The following is a 24,027-nucleotide window of genomic DNA, read 5'->3' as shown; positions in this document are numbered from 1 at the left end:
GGCATGTACCTTGATTGCAGGCACATCCCCAGTAGGGGGTGTGCAAGAGGCAGCTAATCTATGTTTCTCTCTCATCGATGTTTCTAACTCTCTATCCCTCTCTCTTCCTCTCTGTAAAAGATAAATATATTTTTTAAAAATAAAATATATATTTCTTTTTTAAAAAGAAAGGTGACAGACAATCCAATGGGATAATAATCTTTTCTATAAATTGCGCTGGAACTAATGATATCCATATGTCAAATGAATCTGGATGCTTAACCTCGCAGCACACGTAAAACTGAACTCAAAATGAATTACAGACCTAACATTAAGAGTTAAAATTATAAGAAGACATAAAAGAGAAAACTTCAGGACTTAAGATTAAACAATGATTTCTTAGATGTGACAGCAAAAGAACAATAAAAACATTGATAAACTAGACTTAATCAACATTTAAAACTTTTTGCATTTCAAAAATAAACGAGCTCATTCTGATATTTCCAATTAAAATTTAGTAGTACAGTTTCTACTTAGCTTACCCGATTTTACAATTGTGTATCTTTTACACTATAAATCTTGGTTTCTAATGTTGTTATAATTTATATAGACCACTAACAGCGTACAGCCAAAATAGTAAACATACTAAAAATAATTCTGTGTGATTATAGCATAAACTTTATATTAGGTTCATTTGTTTTCAATTTTAAGGATTGCTTTTTAACCCTGTTTGGATCTAATTTTGTTTTATAGCTATATAAACCACTTATATGTTCCAAACTATAAATGGAATATTCAGAGAAGCCTTAACTTTCATTCCTGACTCCTCTCCCTAATTCCTTCATTTCTCCTATTAGTAACCACTTTTATTAGTTTTTGACTTGTCCCTTCCATTGTTTCTTAAACATAAGGAAATACACACACAGGTTTCCATTCCTTCCATAAAAGAGAACATACTATTCACTAACTTCTCCATAGAGTCTGTACCATTTCTAACACCCCTTTACCCATTTTCCCTCTTCCACTCTTGTCTACCTACAACTTATTCAATACCTTATAAAATATAAAGTGGATCATATTACTCTCCTGCGTAAAAACTTCAGGGGCTTCCCATTGCATTTAGGGTAAAAGCCAATTTCTTCACAGTACCTATGAAAGCTGAGATGATAGGAATCCTGCCTCTAGGTATTAGGATTAGGTTTGGTTATGAGCAAGAGACCCAAAAGCAATAGCTTAAAAAACAAGATGGAAGTTGACTTCTCTGACATGTCTGAAGGAATACCTCTCACGGCTGGTACAGGGTTCAGCTTCAAGAAGTCCTCAGGGCCCTAACAGGTTTGGCTCAGTGGTTCGAGCGTCGGCCTGCGGACTGAAGGGTCCTGGGTTCAAATCCAGTCAAGGGCACATGCCCAGGCTCATTCCCCAGTAGGGGGCATTCAGGAGGCTGAAATCAATAAAAATAGATTTTTTTTTTTTAAAGTCCTCAGGGCACAAACTCCTTCCAGGCCATGTTCCCCGGTGCTTAGGACCGGACCCTCATCCCTGTCTCCTAAAAGAGCAGGCAGAGTACCAGTCATTGCATGTCTGCCAAGCAGCCGAGTTGGAAGAAGAAAGGAGCAACGGGTGCATGCCTGCTGTGGCTTAAGGAAGAGTCCTGGAAGCTCTGCCTAACCCTTCCCTTATATGGTCAGAACTTAGAGACTTCTGAGAAAGGCTGGAAAATGTCTGTTTCTGGGAAGCCATGTGCCCAGCCAAAGGCTGGGCGTCATAACACTCCTCTCCTCTTCCTCACTGTGCTCCAGCCGTACATCCCCCTTGTTCCTCAAACTGAGCCCTGACCTGTCCCAAGGCCTTCGCTCCTGCAAGTGTCACCTGCCTAGCATGCTCGTCCTCAGATCTTCACGTGGCTGGCTCCTGCTCCTCACTCAGGACTCAGCTCCCATCACTTCCTCAGAGAGCCCTTCTTTGACATCGTAAGTAAAGTAGGCCCATCCCACTCACCCTTTTCTCACCTCACTGCCTTATTTTCTCTATAGTGTTTTATCTCCATATGAAATTAAAATTTCCACAGGGTAGGGATCTTTTTTGTCTTTACTACTATATTCCTATTACCCAATACAATTCTAAGTATATAGTAGGAGCTTAATATTAGTTGAATGAAAGAATGTGTGACTCCAAAGTCCATGCTTTTCTTACCACCTCTCCTGTTCCCAATATAAAACATTACCACACTCCAGAACTTGTGTGTGTTTTTTAGAATAATAGTCTTTTATAAAAACACAGTTTCTAAAGTAAAACAAAACTTTTCTATGCTCAGTTAGTAAAAAGAAGAGATTTAGACCTAACTGCTAAGGCAAATCTCTAAAGTCGGTAGATTTTATCTACAAAATAGAAGAGTTGGTTAAAATTCATTTATTCTATCTACAGATATTTACGAAGCACTGCGCTAAAGCAAAATTAGGGAATGAAGAAAATCTCTGCCTTTCCAATATACAATTTGTGTGACTCTCTGGAATCGTTGGTTTGTAACCTTTGTGCTAGAGAAAAAGCCCATGCCTTCCCATTCCTGAAACATTAAACATGTTACCAAAATACTGTAAACACACTGCTTCCTTTTAAAAGTGAATATATTTAATTCAACATTTCAATAGGAACTGAATAATATTAAAAACAAGCATTATTAGTTGCTTTAAAAAATCCATATTCATTTTTAGTTTCCTTTGCAGAGGGTTTGTTGATTGCTAGCTCTCTACAGCAAACTTGTGCTAGAAAAATGTCTTCACAAGACAGAAATTCTCTTAATGCAAGTCTAAAATGCTTTCAAGGAACTAAAAGTTTTAGAGACCCAAATCAGAAATACTGAATATTAGACCTATATCATTTGAATCCTAAACGTTTGACATACTAAACATTACATATTTTTTAGAAAGATGGTCAACAAATAACTCAGCATTTTCTAGAGACTGGCACCCCTGATCGTCACAACTATTATAGAAGCACCTGGCTATGGTTCATCCCCTACCACCTTCTGTTCTAGATCCTTCTTGGCTTCTACTGGGCACCTCCGAAGGCACTGTGAGGAAACAGGTGCAGAGATGGATGCCCATTTCTCCTGAGGTCGCTTCTGAGAAAGCAATTAGTCAACTAGAAAGGTATATAATCCATGACTTATGATCCCCACAAGGCCTCACTCAATTTGAAAAATTGCCAGTTCTGTCAAATATGCCAACACTCCAATAAGGTACTTATGACACAGAATCTGAAAAGAAAAAAAAGGACATTTAAAATAGAATTATGATAATAAAGCAGTTTGTATTTGATAAATATTCCAGGCTTATTTTAAATTCCCTATCTGCAAGCTAAGATATGAATATGAAACCAAAGCATTGCTGTTCCAAGTCAAATTTTATCTAATGAAGTCTTTAATAAATTTACAACAATGATCAATGTTACTTAAAAGTAATTAGACTAGGGTTCTTATTTATCCTGAGTTCTATGCTTGGGCTAACTCTCTGCCTAAGGAGGGGAGGAAAGGCATCTCTGAACCCCTTGAACTTATATACACAATGAGTATCTACATTTTCTAGAAGGAGGTTCCATAGCTTCCTTCTCCTCAAAGATATATATTTATATATATATAGATAGATAGATAGATAGATAGAGATATATATATATAAATTCCAAAAGTATCTTGTAGAAACAAAGTAGATGGTAGAAACCTGGCTAATTAAAATTAAGGTATGTTAAATTCCTAGCACAGTGACAAAGCCAGTAATCACTGTTTATGGTGGTTATATATTAATATATTTTAAATATTTTAATATACTTGAGGGCCTACTTTCAATTGGTTTTTGATACTTTCTCTAATAAGGACTTTATAAACAGTAAAACAATATCTCTATTACTTCTTTTCCAGCAGGGATAGAAAAGCCTAAAATATGAAGACGATTATCTTAGTTATGTGTTTCTGGCTATAATTTCCTTATCTAACAAAATCCATCTGATTAATTATGTCAAAGTTTGACAAGAAATTATTTTGAAAGTTTCAAAGTTACTACAGAGTAATTAGTATTATTTCCAAAATCTGTAGCACACAACACATAGTATGCTTACATAATAAAGCTGAACCAAGCTCTGGCCAGGATTGTGGATCATCCTGTACACTGAAAAGCTGCTGGTTCGATTTCTTATCATAGCACATGCTCAATCCCCAGTAGGGGGCATGCAGGAAACAGCTGGTTAATATTTTGCTCTCACATTGATGTTTCTCTCTCCCTCTCCCTTCCTCTCTAAGAATCAATTTTTTTTAAAAAAAGCTGAATCAAAAAGGTTAAAATTTTTTATAAATATTTTATAAAGCATAAAATAAAATCTACTGGCAGACATTCAATGTATTTAGTCCACGTGGAAAATGCAATCACATATATTTTGAAAACTGCAACAATAAGAAAAATTACTTAACTAGATTTGTTCAAACTAACCTTTATTTTTCCATTAGTATGTGCTGAAGCTACTGATGTTGAAACGCGAACCAATCTTGTGGCTGATAAGTGAATTTTGAAATGCCTATGGAAATGTGAACAAAGGCAGTCCATGAACAAGTCAACTTCCTCCTGGGTCACTTCCCCAGGGGCTTTGTGGACACTGTCCCACAGAGCTTTTGCATCCTCCGAATGTATGGCATAAGCAATATCCAGACTTTGAGGGCCGCACGGTACAGACCAGAGAAATTCAGTAGTGGCCACATAGTGGTCCATTCTGCATGCAGTCCACATAGCTGCCATCCAGGAAAGATTAAATGCATTGATTGCTAAGGGACTGAAATGACAGTCAAAAGTTTTCTGAAACCAGGTTCCAATTAAGGCGGTATTAGTCTCTGCTCCATTTGCAAGAAATAAGGGTAGACAGGTGAAATCTTCTGAAACAGTCTCCAAAAGATTGTCTCCAAATATACAGCAGAACCACCCAGTCCACAACACTTTGCCTTCTCTGTTCTCAGATGGCAAGTGAGATTTTGACAGAATCTACAAAGAAAATAGGTTCGTTGAGTTGAAAAGTACATTTACTCCGAAATTACATCACCTCAAATTTAATTAGTACATTTAAAACTGAGAAGATACTATATTACTTATGAAAAAACAAAGAACAGTATCCCTAATCATTATTAGGGTTCATCAGATTCACTGACCTTTTTCCTAATATTCTTATGCACGAGAGACATGGTATATGGCAAGATCTTTGTACAATCAAAATGCAAAACAAAGAATACCAATATGGTACAACCAGGTACAGTATGGGGGGGGGGGGGGACCTCAACTTTAGGAGCAGTAAAAGGTCACCAAATGCAATGTGCTAGAACTATAAGCATGTGCTCAGGTGAGGATTTTAGTAGGGCTTCATTTATTTAGATACATTTTAAATATTGAAAAGTTTAACACTGAAAAGCAAAATGAGCCCAGCCAGTGTGGCTCAAGGGTTGAGCATTGACCTATGAACCAGGAGGTAAAGATTTGATTACCCGTCAGGGCACGTACCTGGGTTGTGGGGCTGATCCCCAGTAGAGGGTGTGCAGAAGGCAACCGATCAATGGTTCTCTCTGACCATTGATGTTTCTATCTTCCTCTCCCTTCCTCTCTCTGAAATCAATAAATATATATATATATTTTTTAATTTGGTTCAGTGGATAGAGCATCAGCCCGCAAACTGAAGGTCCAGGTTCAATTCTGGTCAAGGGCATGTACCTTGGTTGCAGGTAACCCTGCACTGGTCAGGATGCATGTAGGAAGCAACCAATTGATGTGTCTCTCCCTCTCCCCTTCCACTCTCTCTAAAAATCAATGAAAAAATACTCTTGGGTGAGGGTTAACAACAACAAAAAATAAAAAAGTTTCTGAGTCTCAGAAAGTTTCATTAAAGATTTACACGGGGCAGGCATCCTGTTGGCCCTTCCCATTTTCCTTCTAATTCCTGTCAGAAATTTGCATATATCTAGAGCTCCAAGAGCCGTCTTAGACTATAAAGTCACCTTAAGGATGGAAGCCACACACCAACTATGAAAGAGAAGAGAGAAGGGGCCTATTATTAATAACTAGAGACCTGGTGCATGAAAATTCATGCGTTGGTGGAGGGGGGAACATCGTTCAGCCCAGCCTGCCCCCCTCACAGTCCGGGAGCCCTCAAGGGTGGGAGTTGACCCAGCGATCAGGGGAAGGTGACGCCTCCATCACACCTCTGCTGCTGCTACTGCCGACAGTGCAAGCCGTGGCCAGCCCTGGTTACCTGAGCCTCGGGCAGCCCTGGGTGGCTGGGCTGCCGCCATCTGAAGCTTGCCTGCGCCTGGGGCTGGTCCTGGGTAACTGGGGGGGTGAAGTGATTGGAGGACTCTGGAGGCAGGCCCGACCTTGCCACGCCTGTCACCCCAATGGGACTGAGAGGACTGGGTGCCGGCATCTTTGAGGGTGGGACAGTCAATTAGCATATATTCCCTCTTCATTGGCTTTGGGCGCCACTTTGCGACGGTGTGAGTTAATTTGCATATTCCCTTTATTAGATAGGATATCATAAAGCATATATATACCAGCCTTGAATAGCTTACCTACATACACCTCTTTAGAAGATAAATAAAGTTAAATTTCCTGTTATTTACCGTATTTTCCGGCGTATAAGACGACTTTTGAAACGAAAAAAAAGCCTGCTCAGATTGGCCAGAGTCAGAGAGGCGGTCTATTAAAAAAAGAACTGGTGTTGCCTCAGAAGTGGGGGGGGGGGGTGTAGTCTTATACAGCGAATATAGGCCTAAACCTATGTTTTAACTGTAAAATTAGGGGGTCGTCTTATACGCCCGGTCGTCTTATACACCGGAAAATACGGTAAGCTTTCTGTCATATGCAGCTGAATCTAATCCTAGACATCTTGAGATCTGTGCAAATACCATGACCTATATATACCATGGCTCAGCAAACTTCTTCTGTAAAGGTCCAAATAGTAAATATTTTAGGCTTTGTGGGCTATAGCAAATACTCAGCTTTGAAACTGTAGCACAAAAGCGCCATAGAAAATTCATAAACAAATGAAAGGGGCTGAAACCAGTTTGGCTCAATGGACAGAGTGTTGGCCTGCGGACTCAAGGGTCCTGGGTTCGATTCCAGTCAAGTGCATGTACCTCGGTTGCAGGCACATCCCAGTAGGGGGTGTGCAAGAGGCAGCTGATCGATGTTACTCTCTCAACGATGTTTCTGGCTTTCTATCCCTCTCCCTTCCTCTCTGTAAAAAATCAATAAATATATATATATATTTATTTTTATTTTTTTTTTAAATGAAAGGGGCTCTGCTCCAATAAATTCTGTTACAGAAATAAGCTGTGGGTCAGACTTGGCCATGCAGTCCATGGTTTGCTGACCTCTGATATATAACAAATAAACAAATTAGGTCTGTTCAACTGTTTCAGAATTTCATTTATCAATGACTAAGATGATAAATGAGATAGATGTAACAGGAATGAATAAAATTCAGTTTCTGAATAAAGCAAAAATTGGTTCTATTACTTTTATACACTGCACATAGGAAGGAATGTAAAAGGTTACATTTCTGAGAGTAATTTGATCTGTATCACAAAATGTAAAAATAAGTTACTTTTTAAAAAATATATTTTTTTATTGATTTCAGAAAAGGGAGAGGGAGAAATATCAATGATGAGAATCATTGATCGGCTGCCTTCTGCACGCCCCCATACTGGGGATCGAGCCCATAACTCAGGCATGTGCCCTGATAGGGAATGGAATCGTGACTTCCTGGTTCATAAGTCACACAACCATCATGCTGGGCTAAGTTACATATTTTGTTGTTAACATTGTACTTCTAGGAATTTAATCCCAGTAAAAACCATAAACCTGTAAAATTCCTAATGATATGAGTAATTATCTTCAACATTTATTATTAGTAAAAAAGCCATAATGCAAACAGTAGGGCAATATGATCCCAATTTTAAATAAGGATAGCTAAATGGATGTATCTATGTTCATGAGAGATATTGATTTGTAGTTTTCTTTTGTTATAGCGCACATGTGTCAAACACAAGGCCCGCGGGCCAAATCCGTCCCGCCAGGCCTTGCAATGTGGCCCGCACCACGCTGTCATCACTGCACTCCGCTGCGTTTCCATCACAATGACAGTTTATGACTGTTCAGTAAACCATTCGGCCCGCGATTTAGGCTGGATTTTAGATTTTGGCCCCTTCTCTGATTGAGTTCGACACCCCTATTATAGCGTGTTAATCTGGTTTTGATATTAGGGTAATGCTGGCCTCACAGAATGGGTTAGAAAGTATTCCCTCTGCTTCTATCCTCTAAAAGAGAATGTAGATAATTGGTTTATTTTCCTCAAGTGCTTGGTATAATTCCCAGTGAACCTATCTGGGCCTGGTACTTTCTATTTTGGAAGGTTATTAATTACTGATCCAATTTCTTTAATAGATATAAACCTATTAAGATCGTCTACTACCAAAAAGATGTATACCAAGATATTGAACTGTGGTTTTTTAACTTTTTTTGTACTTTATGTATTTTTAGGTTTTCTAAAATACACGATTATACAGGGCGGGGCAAAAGTAGGTTTACAGTTGTTCATATGGAAAATACAATAATAAATGATAATACAAGAATACACTGTTTCACTACTCACAACTGTAAACCTACTCTGAAATAATAATAAAAACTATTTTTTAAGTTGGTAATTATCTACTTTAAATTTGGTCAAATAAGACATAAGAAGTTATAAATCACAAGCTTAAGAATTTCAAAAACAGCCAAAACCGGTTTGGTTCAGTGGATAGAGCGTCTGCCTGTGGACTGAGAGGTCCCGGGTTCGATTCTGGTCAAGAGCATGTACCGTGGTTGCAGGCACATCCCCAGTAGGGGGTGTGCAGGAGGCAGCTGATCGATGTTTCTCTCTCATCGATGTTTCTAACTCTCTATCCCTCTCTCTCCTCTCATCTCTGTAAAAAAAATCAATAAAAATTTAAAAAAAAAAAAAAAGAATTTCAAAAAACAGTAAGAATTAGCAAAATGTCCAAACCAAGACAATGCAGATTCTTTTCCCTAGCACACAAGTATTGCCTATATACTATACCTGGACGAGAAATGCATCAGGGTCCCTTTGTGTTCCTTTCATTCCCAGGAGAGTAGAGAAAATCACCTTGATGTTCAAGTCTTCTCCCACTTCCACAGCAAGTCCTTTTTGTTTTTCAGCAACAATAAACGCACTCAGAAATTTAGAGTATTCTCTGAGATTAGTGTAGGAGAACTTATACAGGGGAGTTAAACTATACAGAGTCCATTGCTTATGTAGAAGGAATGCAACCTTTTGAGGATCAACATCTTCCTAAAAATAAAATAAATAAAATCACAGCAAATGAGGTTTAAAAATTAGGAAACTTTAGTAAATAAGAATTTAATCATAGTATATTAAGTATTTAATACAATACAAATCTAAGGTGATCTCTGCACACCAGCCAAACGTGTTTGCAGGACTCTGAAGGTCTTTGAACAGGTCTTTGCTTTTGGTGTACCTTCTTTTAGAATGCTCTCCCACAGGTGTTCACTTGGCCTGTCCCCTTCCTCCAATCAGGTCTCTGCCTAAATGTCACTCAAAAGGCCACTGTACCTAAAGTAGCACCTGCACCCACTCCAACTTGTTACTCTCTAACTCCTAACATGCTTTATATTTATTACTATCTGATATTATATACTAGAGGCCTAGTGCATGAAAATTCGTGCACTTGGAGGGGGTCCCTCAGCCCAGCCTGCACCCTCTTGCAGACTAAGGGTCCTCGAGGGAGCGGGCTTAAGCTGAAGTCTGGCCTCCCTCTGTGGGAAGCGACCAATGGGCCAATCAAGGGACGGCACTGGCAGGTGAGCGGCCAGCCCTGCCCCCCAATTGCCCCTCTGCCACCGCCAATCACCGCCGCCCCTCCAATCACCATCCCCTCCCTCTGGCCACTGGCACCTGCCTTGGCTAACCTGGAGCCAACCACTCGCTGGCCCCGCCCCTGCCAACTGATTGTCCCACCATTCAGTCAATTTGCATATTAGGCTTTTATTATATTGGCTGTGTGTGATTTTTACTATTTTTCTTACTGGAGTATCAGTTTGATGAAATCAGGAATTCTATTTTTTTCACTACTACCTTCTAGCACTCAGAACAGGGCCATCTAGAACAGGTGTTCAAAAATATTAATGGATGAATTTTATGTTTCACTTGTAGAAAAGTTATAGATTTTGAAAACAGTAATTATTCTTTGAGCAACTAATTTTATTGGATTTAATTACTTTTTTAAAAGTGTCTGGCAGTAAATCCATCCTATGGCACAAAGCCTAATTCAGTAAATTAAAAAGATACCTGGAAGTATTTTTGCCATCCTCTATTAAGAACCACAGGTACCATCAAAAACAAAAGCCCTAGCTAGTTTGCTCAATTCAGTCAGGGGCATATGCCCAGGTTGTGGGCCTGATCCCCAGTAAGGGGTGTGCAGAAGACAGCCAATCAATGATTCTCTCTCATCATGGATGTTTCTCTCTATTCCTCTCTCCTTCCTTTCTGAAATCAATAAAAATATATTTATTTTTAAAAAATAACACTTTACCTATAGTAGCACTATGTCATTACTGAGCAAGAGTCTTCAGATACTCTATGGCTTCTAGTTTTATCCTGAATTGAATTTTTCTATACAATTCATACTTCCTGAGATAGTCTCACCACTATCTTTTAGAACTTTCACTCGTTGTCTACTTACAAAAACATTTGCTCAGACAAAATTACTCATGGAAATAGTTATTAACTTTTATATAAAAGTTGTAACGTTTTTTCTTATTAGGCAAAAGTCATAGCAAAATTACTTGTATCATAAACATATATTGTACTGAATTGGACATTCCAAACTTTAATTAACATACAGTTTCTGTTTACTGGTTAGGAACCATCACTTTCATTAGCAGCACTAGTAATTTTTCTTTAAGAAAGTTTTCACAAAGAAGCAAAACTTTTCTCATATCCCAAAAGATACTGTGCACACAATAGTGTTAAGAAAACAAAGTTACTAGGAAGGTCTGAGTGACTGATAGCCAGGTTCCTAGCTAAGTGACTCAAAATCACACATCAAACTGCCTAGGGCAGTGGTTGGCAAACTCATTAGTCAAAAGAGCCAAATATCAACAGTACAAAGATTGAAATTTCTTTTGAGGCCACAAAGTTTCAATCTCTCTGTACATGCGCACCTGCACATGGTATTTTGTGGGAGAGCCATACTCAAGGGGCCAAAGAACCGCATGTGGCTCTCGAACTGCAGTTTGCCAACCACTGGCCTAGGGCCAGTAAAGTTACAAATTAATGTTTTATACTGTCTGGGTCATGTGCAAATGATCAAAACAGAGCATGACCAAAACTGGTTTGGCTCAGTGGATAGAGAGTCGGCCTGCGGACTGAGGGGTCCCAGGTTCAATTCCGGTCAAGGGCATGTACATTGGTTGCGGGTACATCCCCAATAGGGGTTGTGCAGGAGGCAGCTGGTAGATGTTTCTCTCTCATCGATGTTTCTAGTTCTCTATCCCTCTCCCTTCCTATCTGTAAAAAATCAATAAAATATGTTTAAAAAAAAAAAAGAGTGTAAATCCTAAGTTCTCATCACAAAGAGAAAACTTAAAAAAAAAAAAAAAAAAAAAAAGAGCATGATGCCACCAGATAAATCTAAGCCAATTTAAACAGCAAAATAACTTGGTAATTAATTATAAAAATATGAAAAACAGGGATTCGTGAGTTCAAGTCTCCAATAAATAAATAAATAAGTAAATAAGTAAATAAATAAATAAATAAACAGAGGAGGAAAGAGAAGGGCTTAAAATAGAATTCCAAAATCTGACTGGTAAATACGTAGTAAAGGGAGATTGGAAAGTCATTATTTTGCAACCATCATGATAAAGATGGGGCAGGCAAAAATTATCAATGGATATTAAGTCCAGGGGGAAATTTTGATGAGGAACATGGTATTTGCATTATTTTAAAGTGTCTCCCAACAGAATGCTTATTAGTTGCAGAGGGAACTAAAACAGTAATTATTAGGCAACACCTTGATAAGGTGATCAAAATTAACATTAACTACGTGGTACCAGATGTCATTCCCCCAGGACACAGTAGTACCTACCGTATTTTTCGGACCATAAGATGCACCGGACCATAAGACACACCAGTTTTTAAAGAAGGGAAATGAAGAAAAAGATTCTGAAACAAATAGTGTCCTAAAATATTTTATGTGCATTAAAACCCAACATCACAGTCATAAACACATGTAATCAACCCTGTAAAGTAAACAGCAGCATTTAGATCTATTTTAGAGCCGGGCAAGCACACAGAGACCACACAGAGCCGGGCAAGTAAAAAAACTTTTTTTTTAAAGTATATGTGTAGGCTATATTTGGACCATAAGACGCAGGGACTTTTTCCCCCCACTTCTGGGGGGGAAAAAGTGCGTCTTATGGTCCGAAAAATACGGTATATAGTATCCCAGCCAAGAATACACAACTTCAACCTCCTAATTGTGAGGAAATAGCAGACAAATACAAAATGAGGCATATTCTATTTTTAAAAGTAAGAGAAAACTATACTCTTCAAAAATGTCAATGTCGTAAAAGACAAAGAAATATTGTGGCAATGTTCCAGATCAAAGGGCTTTAAAAGACATAACAAAGGAGGTACTTACTTTCTTTTTGCTGTTTCTCATTTATTTTATTACCTGAAGGATGGAGAAACTACTGAACGTACTAGAAATAGTAACAAAAAATGAGATGTTTTGTTCACATCTATTCTCAATTATTGAGGAACACAAAAAGCATACCTGCAACTGTGAACATTGGGGAATTTTCCTTTGAGGTGAAGGCGGGACAAATGAAGTCAGCTTCCTGACTGATTCCAACCGCTTCTGCAGTGGGGTGGCACCTATAAAGTGATCTTTAAGCCTTGAGGATGTTGATTCTGGGATGTCATAAGAATCCATGGTCTACATAAAAAGAAATAAAACCAGAATTCTAAACACAAACAATTCTAACTCAAGCTCACAGTTACAATGCTTTCTCTGCTCATTATAAAGGAGTTCTTTCTCACCCTTCCCCTCCCTGCTTCCCATTTTGACTTTTTAACCAAGTCCAGTATTTCTCCTTGGCCACAGGCTATTTTTATGAATATGACAGATAACTCAGACAATATTCTGTCAATATTCCAAGTTAACTTAAACTCATTAAAGTAGTCTCCCATTTTCATTCTTTAACATGCAGTCCTTAAACACATTCTATTGAGAATTTCCTTTAACAGTCTGTCCCCTATTCCCAGAGCTACTTCCTTAGCCAGATTCTATTACCACAACTAACCCTTTCTTCCATATCTAAAGGTAATCATCCTTCAGAAATGGCACTTTATTGTTAGATACCTGTGCAAAAACCTTTATAGTGATTAAATGAACTCTACTCTTCTGCTCTGTACTTAAAAATCTTTTATAATTCAGCAGTCCTTATCTTCCTACTTTCCCTAGATATACACATATTCTTATCTTCGTGTTTTTGCCTATCAACTATATTCCTTAACTAGAGTGTCCTTTTTCCATTTCACCATTTTTGAGATTATGCTTCAATCCAATCCAATTTCAAGTAAGTTAGGGTTTTATTAACCTTGTTTCCCAAAACACATGCTATATACTTCTGTCTATATCAGTGGCTCCCTCATTTCTAGAAGGGAAGGAAGGGAAGAAAGGGGAGCTGGGGGTGGGTGCACGTGTATACAAAGAGCTATCAGAGTAAGTAAATATTTTTAAAAGCCTTAAGGTCCTCCTGTGAATTCCAAAGCAAGTTCCCCTCTGGCCAGCCCAATATGTTAGCCCAGGGTGCCGTGACCACACAAGCAGCATCCGTGCATGCAGCAGCTGTGTGAACAGCCCACCCCTGTCCAAGGAGCAGCAGCTGTGGGAGCAGCCTGCCCACACCAGTCAGAGGAGCCACCACTGCTGCGAGCAGCACCCACCTGAGGAGCTGCCGCCAACTGAGAAGCAGCAGCTGCCACCTGAAGAGAAGCCCCCCCCCCACCATGACTTAACACCTAGATCCTTCAGTGAGAGCAAAAATGGGGAGACAAAGAAACCCCCAAAAATAAGAAAAGGAGGAATCATCAGAAAAGGAGCTAAGTGAAACGGAGGCATGCAATATGCCAGAAAAGGAATTCAGAAAAAGGGTCATAAACTGGATGAAAAAAATAAACAACTTATGTAAGAATCAAGAAGAAAGAGTGATAGAGAGAAACCAAGATAGTGGCAAAGGTAAATGCCTAAACTGCCGCCCCATACAACAATTTCAAAACTACAATTAAAAGACAAAATGTCTATCACCCAGGACCACGGGAAAGCAGGCTGAGTGGAAGTTCTACAAGAAGGAAAGAGGTAAGAGCACAAGTGCTGAAAAGCTGAGGTACAGAGAAACGTGAATGTGCTGCTTTTTTTCAACCTGAAGGGAAATAAGCTCCCGATCACTCTGAAATCGTTTCTGGGGAGACACCTACAGGGAGAAGCTGGTCTGTCGGCCAACAGGTTGGAAAGTGAGGGTGACTTTTTTGCAGAGGTGCACCCAGCAATCATTGTTTACTGCGCTGGAGCGCGGGACACGCAGACTTGGAAACAAGGAAAGGCAGAGAAGACTAATGGCAGCCATCGCTGTTTGCCCCGCTGTAGCCTAGTGACACCCTGAGACTCCACCCTGCACAATCTACAAACACACCCAAGCTCCACACAGACTTTTGCATATAAAATGGTCTGCCCTATAGCAGTTTAACCAAATAAACTGCAGCTCCAGTAAGACAGCTCCAAAAAGTTTCAACAGTAGACTAGGAGAAGCAGAGGACCAAATAAGCAAATTAGAAGACAAGGAAGCAAAACACACCCAAAACTGAACTGCAGTTGGAGGGGAAAAAAAATTAAAAGACAGGAGGAGAGCCTAAGGGAGCTTTGGGACAACATGAAATGAAGCAACATACAAATAAGGATGCAAGAATGACAGGAAGAGGAACAAGGGTTAGAAAACCTATTTGAAGAACTAATGTCAGAAAACTTTCCTGGTGTAGAGAAAAAACACAAGCACAGAGAGTCCCAAACAAGATGAACCCAAAAGGCCCACACCAAGCATGTCAATTATGATGGCAAACATTCAGGACAAAGATAGAACCTTTTTTTTTTTTAAGATAGAATCTTAAAGACTGCAAGGGAGAGACAGAAAATTACATACAAGGGGAACTACCATTAGATTATCAAATGCTTTCTCAACGGAAACACATCAGGCCAGAAAGGAATAGAAGGAAGTTTACAAAGTGATGCAAAGCAAGGGCTGAATCCAAGAATACTCTATCCAGCAAGGCTATCATTCAAAGTTGGAGAAATAAGGAGCTTCACAGACAAAAAAAAAAAAAGGCTAAGGGAGTTTATCACCACCAAGTCAGCAATGCAGAAAATGCTAAAGGGACTTGTGTAAAAAAAAGAAATAAGAAGGAACACGGGCACAAAAAAAATTAAAATGGCTACAAAGAAGTACCTATTAATAACTTTAAATGTAAACCAAATAAATGCTCTAATTAAAAAACATCGAGTAGCTGAATGGATAAGAAACATGATCCATTTATATGCTATATACAAGAGAACCGCCTCAGAATAAGGAACTCACACAGACTGAAAGTGAAGGGATGGAAAAATATTTTCCAGGCAAATGGAAATTGAAAAAAAAAAAGCTGGGGTAGCAATACTTATATCTGACAAAATAGACCTCAAAGTGAAGACCATAACAAGAAATAAGGAAGGTCATTTCATAATACAAAAGGGATCAACACAACAAGAGGATATAACCCTGATAAACATATATGCACCCAATGCAGGAGCACCCAAATACATAAAAAAAATTCTGGAAGATATCAAGGGAGAAATCAACAATACAATCATAGTAGGGGACTTCAATACCTCACTGGCATTACTGGATAAATCTTCTAGACAAAAAAATCAGCAAAGAAACTGCTATCCTAAATATCTCACCAGATCAGATAGACTTAATTGACATCTTCAGAACATTTCACCCCAAAGCCACAGAATATGCGTTCATCTGAAGTGCACATGGGACATTTTCAAAGATAGACCACATATTGGAACACAGGCAAAGCCTCTCCAAATTCAGACAATTGAAATTATATCAAGCATTTTCTCAGATCACAATGGCATATTAGAAATAAACTACAATAAAAACAATCAAAAAAATTCAAACACTTGGAAATTGAATAACACGCTATTGAACAATGATTAGGTTACCAAAGAGGTCAAACAAGAAATTAAAAACATCCTGGAAACAAATGACAATGAAAACACAACAATCCAAACTCAACATGGATAAAGGACTTAAAAACATAAGATTGGAAACCATGAAAATACTAGAGGAATCCACAAGCAGCAAAATATCAGACATATGCTGAAAGAACTTCTTCACCGATACTACTCCTAGGGCAATGGAAGCTAAAGAGAAAATAAACAAATGGGACTACATCAAAATAAAAAGTTTTTGCATAGCAAAGGAAACCATCAATAAAACAACAAGAAAGCCCACTGCATGGGAGAACATATTTGCCAACAATATCAACGATAAAGGTTTAATCTCCAACATTTACAGGTAACTCATGCAGCTTAACAAAAAGAACATAAACAACCCAATCAAAGAATGGGCAACTTTCAACATAATAAAAGCTATATATGATAAACCTGCAGCAAACATCATACTCAATGGGCAAAAACTAAAACCATTCCCTCTAAGAACAGGAACAAGACAGGGATGCCCACTCTCACCACTTCTGTTTGACATAGTACTAGAAGTACTAGCCATTGCAATTAGACAGGAAGAAGAAATAAAAGGCATCCAAATTGGAAAAGAAGAAGTAAAATTCTCTTTATTTGCAGATGACATGATATTGTACATAAAAAAAACAAAAGACTCCATCAAAAAACTAATAGATTTAATAAATGAATTCAGCAATGTAGCAGGATACAAACTTAACGCCAAGAAATCTATGTTATTTCTATACACCAATAGTGAATTTACAGAAACAGAGACTAAAAAAAGCAATCCCATTTACCATCACACCAAAAAACTTAAGATACCTAGGAATAAACTTAACTAAGGAGGTAAAAGACCTATACTCGGAAAACTACACGACACTGAAAAAAGATAGAGGAAGATGTAAACAGATGGAAGAACATACCATGTTCATGGATTGGTAGAATCAACATAATCAAAATGTCCATACTTCCTAAAGCAATCTATAGGTTCAATGCACTCCCCATTAAAATACCAACAGCATATTTCACAGACCTAGAAAGAACTCTCCAAAAATTCATCTGGAACAAAAAAAGACCCCGAATAGCCACAGCAATCCTGAGAAAGAAAAATAAAGTAGGAGGTACCTCAATACCAGATTTCAAACTGTATTACAAAGCCACTGTTCTCAAAACAGTCTGGTACTGGCACAAGAACAGACATATAGACCAATGGAATAGAATCGAGAACCCAGATATCAACCCAAATCACTATGCTTAATATTTGACAAAGGAGGCACGAACATACAATGGAGTCAAGACAGTCTCTTCAATAAACGGTGTTGGGAAAATTGGACAGATAGATGCAAAAGAATGAAACTAGATCACCAACTTACACCATACACAAAAATAAACTCAAAATGGATACAAGACTTAAACATAAGACAGGAAACCATAAAAATACTAGAGGCATCCACAGGCAGCAAAATCTCAGACATATGCCAAAAGAACTTCACTGGTGCTGCCCCTAGGGCAATGGAAGCTAAAGAGAAAATAAACAAATGGAACTACATCAAAATAAAAAGCTTTTTTACAGCAAAAGAAACCATCAACAAAACAACAAGAAAGCCCACTGTATGGGAGAACGTATTTGCAAATGTTATGACTGATAAAGGTTTAATATCCAACATCTACAGACAGCTTATACAACTTAATAAAAGGAAGATAAATGATCCAATTACAAAATGGGCAATGGACCTAAATAGAATCTTCTCAAAAGAAGACAGAAGGAAGGCCAGGAGGCACATGAAAACATGCTCAAAGTCATTAATTATCCAAGAGATGCAAATCAAAACAACAATGCGGTACCATCTCACACCTGTCAGAATGGCCAACATCAACAAATCAACAAATGACTAGTGTTGGCGAGATTGCGGAGAAAAAGCAACCCTCGGGCACTGCTGGTGGGAATGCAGACTGGTGCAACCACTGTGGGGAACAGTATGGAGTTTCCTCAAAAAACTGAAAATGGAACTCCCATATTTGACCCAGTAATCCCACTCCTAGGATTATATCCCAAGAAACTAGAAACACCAATCAGAAAGGATATATGCATCCCTATATTCATAGCAGCACAATCTACAATAGCTAGGATTTGGAAACAGCCTAGGTGCCCGTCAGCAGATGATTGGATCAAAAAACCATGGTACATATACACAATGGAATACTATGCTGCCATAAAAGAAGAAGGAATTCTCATCATTTGCAGCAACCTGGATAAAATTGGAGAACATCATGCTGAGTGAAATAAGCCAGTCAATGAAAGAGAAACACCACATGACCTCACTCATTTATGGATAATAAAAAACATTATAAACTGATGAACCAAAAGATAGATATAGAGACAGTAAAGCAACAAGCAGACTGTCAAATTACAACAGGGAGGGGAGGAAATCTGGGGGAGATAATAGATCAACCGAAGGTCTTGTATACATGCATATAAGTACAACCAATGGACACAAAACTCTGGGGAGGGAGGGTATGTGTGGGAGGAGGGGCAATGGTAAGATATGTACACAGATAATAATTTAATTTTTTTTTAAAAGGGAAAGGATTCAATTAAAGATGATTTGACAAGCAAAAAAAAAAAAAAAGAAAGAAAGAAAAGAAAGATCATACACTATGACCAAGTTAGATTTATCCCAGGGATGCAAGGATGGTACAATATCTGCAAATCAATAAATGTGATACATTACATAAACAAACTGAGAGATAAAATCATAGTCATATTAATTGATGCAGAAAAGGCATTTGACAAAATTCAACACCCTTTCTTGATAAAAACCCTCAGTGAAGTGGGAATAAAGGGATCATACCTCAACATAATAAAAGCCTTATATGACAAACCTACAGACAACATCATACCCAATGGGCAAAACTAAAACCATTTTACCTAAGAACAGGAACAAGACAGGGATGCCCATTTTCACCACTCCTGTTGGACATAGTCCTGAAAGTGCTAGCCATAGCAATTGGACAAGAAGAAATAAAAGGTATCAAATTGGAAAAGACACGTAAAACTGTCATTATTCACAGATGACATTATACTTTACATAGAAAACCCTAAACACTCCATCAAAAAATTATTAGAGTTAATAAATGAATTCAGCAATGTAGCAGGATATAAAATTAATGCTATGAAATTATGGCATTTTTATACACCAATAGTGAATTTACAGAGGGACTAAAAAAGCAATCCCAATTACCTTTGGACCAAAAAAATCAAGATATCTAGGAATAAACTTAACTAAAAGGGTAAAAGACCTGTACTCAGAAAACTACAGGACAGGGGGGGGGAAAGAGATAGAAGAAGACAAACAGAAGAACATACCATGTTCATGGATTGGTAGAATCAACATCATTAAAATGTCCATACTATCCAGAGCAATCTATAGATTCAATGCACTGCCCATTAAAATACCAACAGCATATTTCACAAACCTAGAACAAACTCTCCAAAAATTCATCTGGAATAAAAAAGACCCCGAACAGCTGCAGCAATCCTGAGAAAGAAGAACAAAGTAGGAAGGATATCAACACCAGATATCAAGCTATATTACAAAGTCACTGTTCTCAAAACTGCCTGGTACTAGCAGAAGAACAGACATATAGACCAATGGAATAGAACAGAGAACCCAGAAATTGAACCAAACCACTATGCTCAATTAATACTTGACAAAGGAGGCAAGAACATACAATAGAGTCAAGACAATCTCTCCAATAAACGGTGTTGGGAAAATTGGACAGATACATGCAAAAAGATAAAACTAGACCACCAACTTACACCATACACAAAAACAAACTCAAAATGGATAAAGGACTTAAACGTAAGAAGGGAAACCATAAAAATCTTAGAGGAATCCACAGGCAGGAAAATCTCAAACATACGCCAAAGCAGTATCTTCACCGATACAGCTCCTAGGGCAATGGAAACTCAAGAGAAAATAAACAAATGGGACTACATCAAAATAAAAAGCTTCTGGCCCTAACCAGTTTGGCTCAGTGGACAGGGCATCGGCCTTCGAACTCAAGGGTCCCAGGTTCGACTCCTGTTAAGGGTATGTACCTTGGTTGCGGGCACATCCCCAGTGGAAAGTGTGCAGGATGCAGCTGATCGATGTTTCTCTCTCATCGATGTTTCTCACTCTCTATCCCCTTCCCTTCCTCTCTGAAAAAAGTCAATAAAATGTATTTCTAAAAAAATAAAAAGATAAAAAGCTTCTGCACAGCAAAAGAAACCATCAACACAACAAGAAAGCCCATGGCATGGGAGAACATATTTGCCAATGTTATCTCCGATAAGGGTTTAATCTGCAATTACAGGGATGTCATACAACTTAAAAATGATAATGGACCTAAATAGATAATATAGAGGAGGTAAGGAAGGCCAAGAGACATATGAAAACATGCTCAAAGTCACTAATTATCCAAGAGATGCAAATCAAAAGGACAATGAGGTACTATATCACACCTGTCAGAATGGCTATCATCAATAAATCAACAAATGACCAGTGCTGGTGAGGATGCGGAGAAAAGGAACCCTCCTGCACTGCTGGTGGGAATGCAGACTGGTAAAGCCACTGTGGAGAACAGTATGGAGTTTCCTCAAAAAACTAAAAATGGAACTTCCATTTGACCCAGTGATCCCACTTCTAGGAATATATCCCAAGAAACTAGAAATACCAATCAAAAAGGATACATGCACCCCTATATTCATAGCAGCACAATTTACAATAGCTAAGATTTGGACACAGCCTAAGTGCCCATCAACAGATGAATGGATTAAAAACCTTCAGTACAACTATACAATGGAATACTACTGCTATAAAAAGGAAGGAACTCCTACCATTTGCAAAAACATGAATGAAACTGGAGAGCATTATGCTAAGCGAAAATAAATCAGTGAGGGAAAGATAAGTATCACATGATCTCACTCATTTGTGGAATATAATGAACAACATAAACTGATGAACAAAAACAGATCCAGAGACAGAGAAGCATCAATCAGATCATCAAACTTCAGAGGGAAAGTAGGGAAGGGAGGGGGAAGGAGGAGAGATTAACCAAAGGACTTGTATGCATGTATATAAGCCTAACCAATGGACACAAACAACGAGGTGAGTGCATGAGCGGGGTAAGGGGGGATGGGGTGGGTAATGAAGGGATAAGGACACATATGTAATACCTTAATCAATAAAGAAAAAAATTTAAAATTAAAAAAATAAAAATATTTAGGTGAGGGGAGAATGCCCCAAGGCCCTCTAGATGGGTCTACCAAAATCCTTCAAGATGGTCTATAAAATCTTTGGAGACAAATACAGTAATATACAGGGATATTCGGGAAAAAGCAACACTCATTTTGGTCCATTTTCATATACTTCTTTGTACCCACATTTTGCCTCAGGGAAAAAGCATCTCCCCTCCCCACTCCCACGCGGCAAAACCCCGTAAAGGCTGCTAGGAAGCTGCAAACGCACAACATTGACAAAATCTATAACTGGGTTAAGAACTTTCCTCCTCTCCTCCCCAGGCCCCCGAGCAAAACACAAGGGGGAGAGGAGGGAGTTCGGGGAACTCTCAAAACCAGTTCCCCACCACACTGCCCCACCGTTACCCAGCCCAGCCGGCCACAGAGGTGACGCCCACCATCAGGGCATTTGCAGCAATCTCAGAGGCCGAAGGAGAGCAGGTGAGAGAAAATAGGAACGTACCCTACAGCACCACCTACAAGGCGAAAGGAAGTAAGTACCTATCGACCCGCTGAATTGGTGAGCAATTCACCTGTCGGAAGGGCTATCATTAGCAAACCAACAAACAAGATCAGGTGAGGATGTGAAGAAACGGGAACCCTGGTGCACAGACGGTGGGAATGCAGACTGAAGTAGCCACTATGGAAAACAGTATGGAGGTTCTTCCAAAAACTAAATCCAGAGCTACTATACCACCGAGCAATCCCACGGCTGCACATGTTCCAAAGAGAACGGACACTAGTTCGAAAAGCCACCTGCACCTTACATTCACTGCAGCCTTATTTACAATAGCCAAGATGTGGAAGCAACCTAAGTGTCCATTAATAGGTGAATGGATAAAGTGGCACATATATACAAGGAATATTACTCATATGGAATAAATCTTGCCATTTCCAAAAACGTGGGTGGACCTAGAGGGCATTATGCTCAGTGAAATAATTCAGAAGAATTATTTGATTTTACTTATATGTGGAATCTCAAAAAAAAAAAAAAAGAAAGAAAGAAAGAAAGAAATTAAACTGATAAGTTGCTAGATGGGGGTCCGGGGAGGGGTGATAAATTGGCGCGCGGGCACAGGTTACTACAATTAGTGAGATGACCACATTGTAAAGTATGCAAATGTCAGATCACTGTATTGTATACCTAAAACTAATATAAATATAATGTTGTATGTACATTAATAAAACTTAAAACCCAAGGTAGTATGTGTTTACTAAATATTTTCATAATTAGCTATTTCAAAAAATTAGCAAGCTCTCCTGCCAAGTCCTCCTGCACCTGTAGTTCAGAGCACACAGTAACAACGTCGTTGCTTTCCTCATGGGAAATCTGAGAAGAAAGGAACCCCGACTCTTCCATCGCCACTGACCCCGGAGGCCAACCGCCCCGAGGCCAGGGCTCCCCCGGGTGCTGGGGCGACAGTTCCGTGGTCGGCAAACTGCAGCTGGCCAGTCCCTTGAGGGTGGCTCTTCCACAAAATACCACAAACTGGGCGAGTCTATTTTGAAGACGTGGCGTTAGAAGAAGTTTAAAAAATTTGGCTCTCAAAGGAAATGTTGTACTGTTGATATTTGGCTCAGTTGACTAATGAGTTTGCCGACCACTGGATATAGGTGAAATACACCGAAACACACAACACTGTAAAGATAACGACCACACAACCGGGCGAAACATCAAGTTCAGTGCCAGGCCTGGACCAACACAAAGCGTCTCACCAACGAAGTGCCGCGCAGACGCTGTCACCGCCGCCGGCTTCACGAACCATTCTTCACAACCGGACCCAGGCCGCCGCCGAGACCGAGATCCCCTCCAGTTAAAAAAGCCGCCCAAATGGCAGCTCAGGGCGAGGCCGAGCGACCGGCCCCGCCCGAACCCCGTCGCGGTCCGCAAGCGGGTTCACCGGGGACACAGACGCGCCCACAGGGAGGCTTCCGCTCCCGGGAAGCCGGAGAAGCGCTGTGACTTCACCCCGAGGGGCGGCTCCGCGGCCCCGCCACCAGCTCTGCGGCCCTCGGTCCCGCCTAGTAGGCTTCGGCCCGCGGAGAGGAAGAAGGGCAAGGGCCAGAGTGTCCCGCCTGGCGCTCTCCACCTGAGCCCCCTGGGGACCAAAGCAAGGCCGGCCCGGACGCCTAATCCCGCCGTTGAAAATCCGCAATTTCCTCCACAGCCGCCGCCCCGTTTAAAATCGTTTCCCGACGCACTCTGCGGCCCGACGCCGGAAGTCTCCCGGGCGCCGAGTCCAAGTCAGTGAAGCAACTGTGGTCGCCATCTTTACTGAGGGCACGCACGTTCGAGCAATCGAACCAGCATCCTCACGAGTCTAAGCGCGCGGCGACAGCTGTTTCCCGCCGGCCAGAAGCTTTCCTTCCCACT

At 39.6% G+C, this 24,027-nt stretch overlaps 1 protein-coding gene across 2 annotated transcripts; it reads right to left on the bottom strand.

Moving 5' to 3' along the window:
• Positions 1-1,240: 1,240 nt before the first annotated feature.
• Positions 1,241-23,822, bottom strand: CENPL (centromere protein L). Of its 2 annotated transcripts, XM_045583215.1 has the most exons (5): positions 23,370-23,822; positions 12,863-13,024; positions 9,106-9,357; positions 4,461-5,003; positions 1,241-3,238 (listed from the first exon to the last, which is right to left on the bottom strand). In XM_045583215.1, exons 2-5 carry the CDS (start codon positions 13,019-13,021, stop codon positions 3,167-3,169), a joined length of 1,026 nt encoding a protein of 341 aa, XP_045439171.1. In that variant the 5' UTR covers positions 13,022-13,024; positions 23,370-23,822; the 3' UTR covers positions 1,241-3,166. The 2 variants fall into 2 exon arrangements, with proteins under 2 accessions (XP_045439171.1, XP_036297840.1); XM_036441947.2 differs by lacking the exon at positions 23,370-23,822 and having other exon boundaries at positions 12,863-13,026.
• Positions 23,823-24,027: the final 205 nt, after the last annotated feature.

This window comes from Pipistrellus kuhlii, unplaced genomic scaffold (genome assembly GCF_014108245.1).
Source record: "Pipistrellus kuhlii isolate mPipKuh1 unplaced genomic scaffold, mPipKuh1.p scaffold_m20_p_18, whole genome shotgun sequence".
NCBI classification, from domain to species: domain Eukaryota; kingdom Metazoa; phylum Chordata; class Mammalia; order Chiroptera; family Vespertilionidae; genus Pipistrellus; species Pipistrellus kuhlii.
This window is presented reverse-complemented; position numbering and strand designations above follow the sequence as displayed.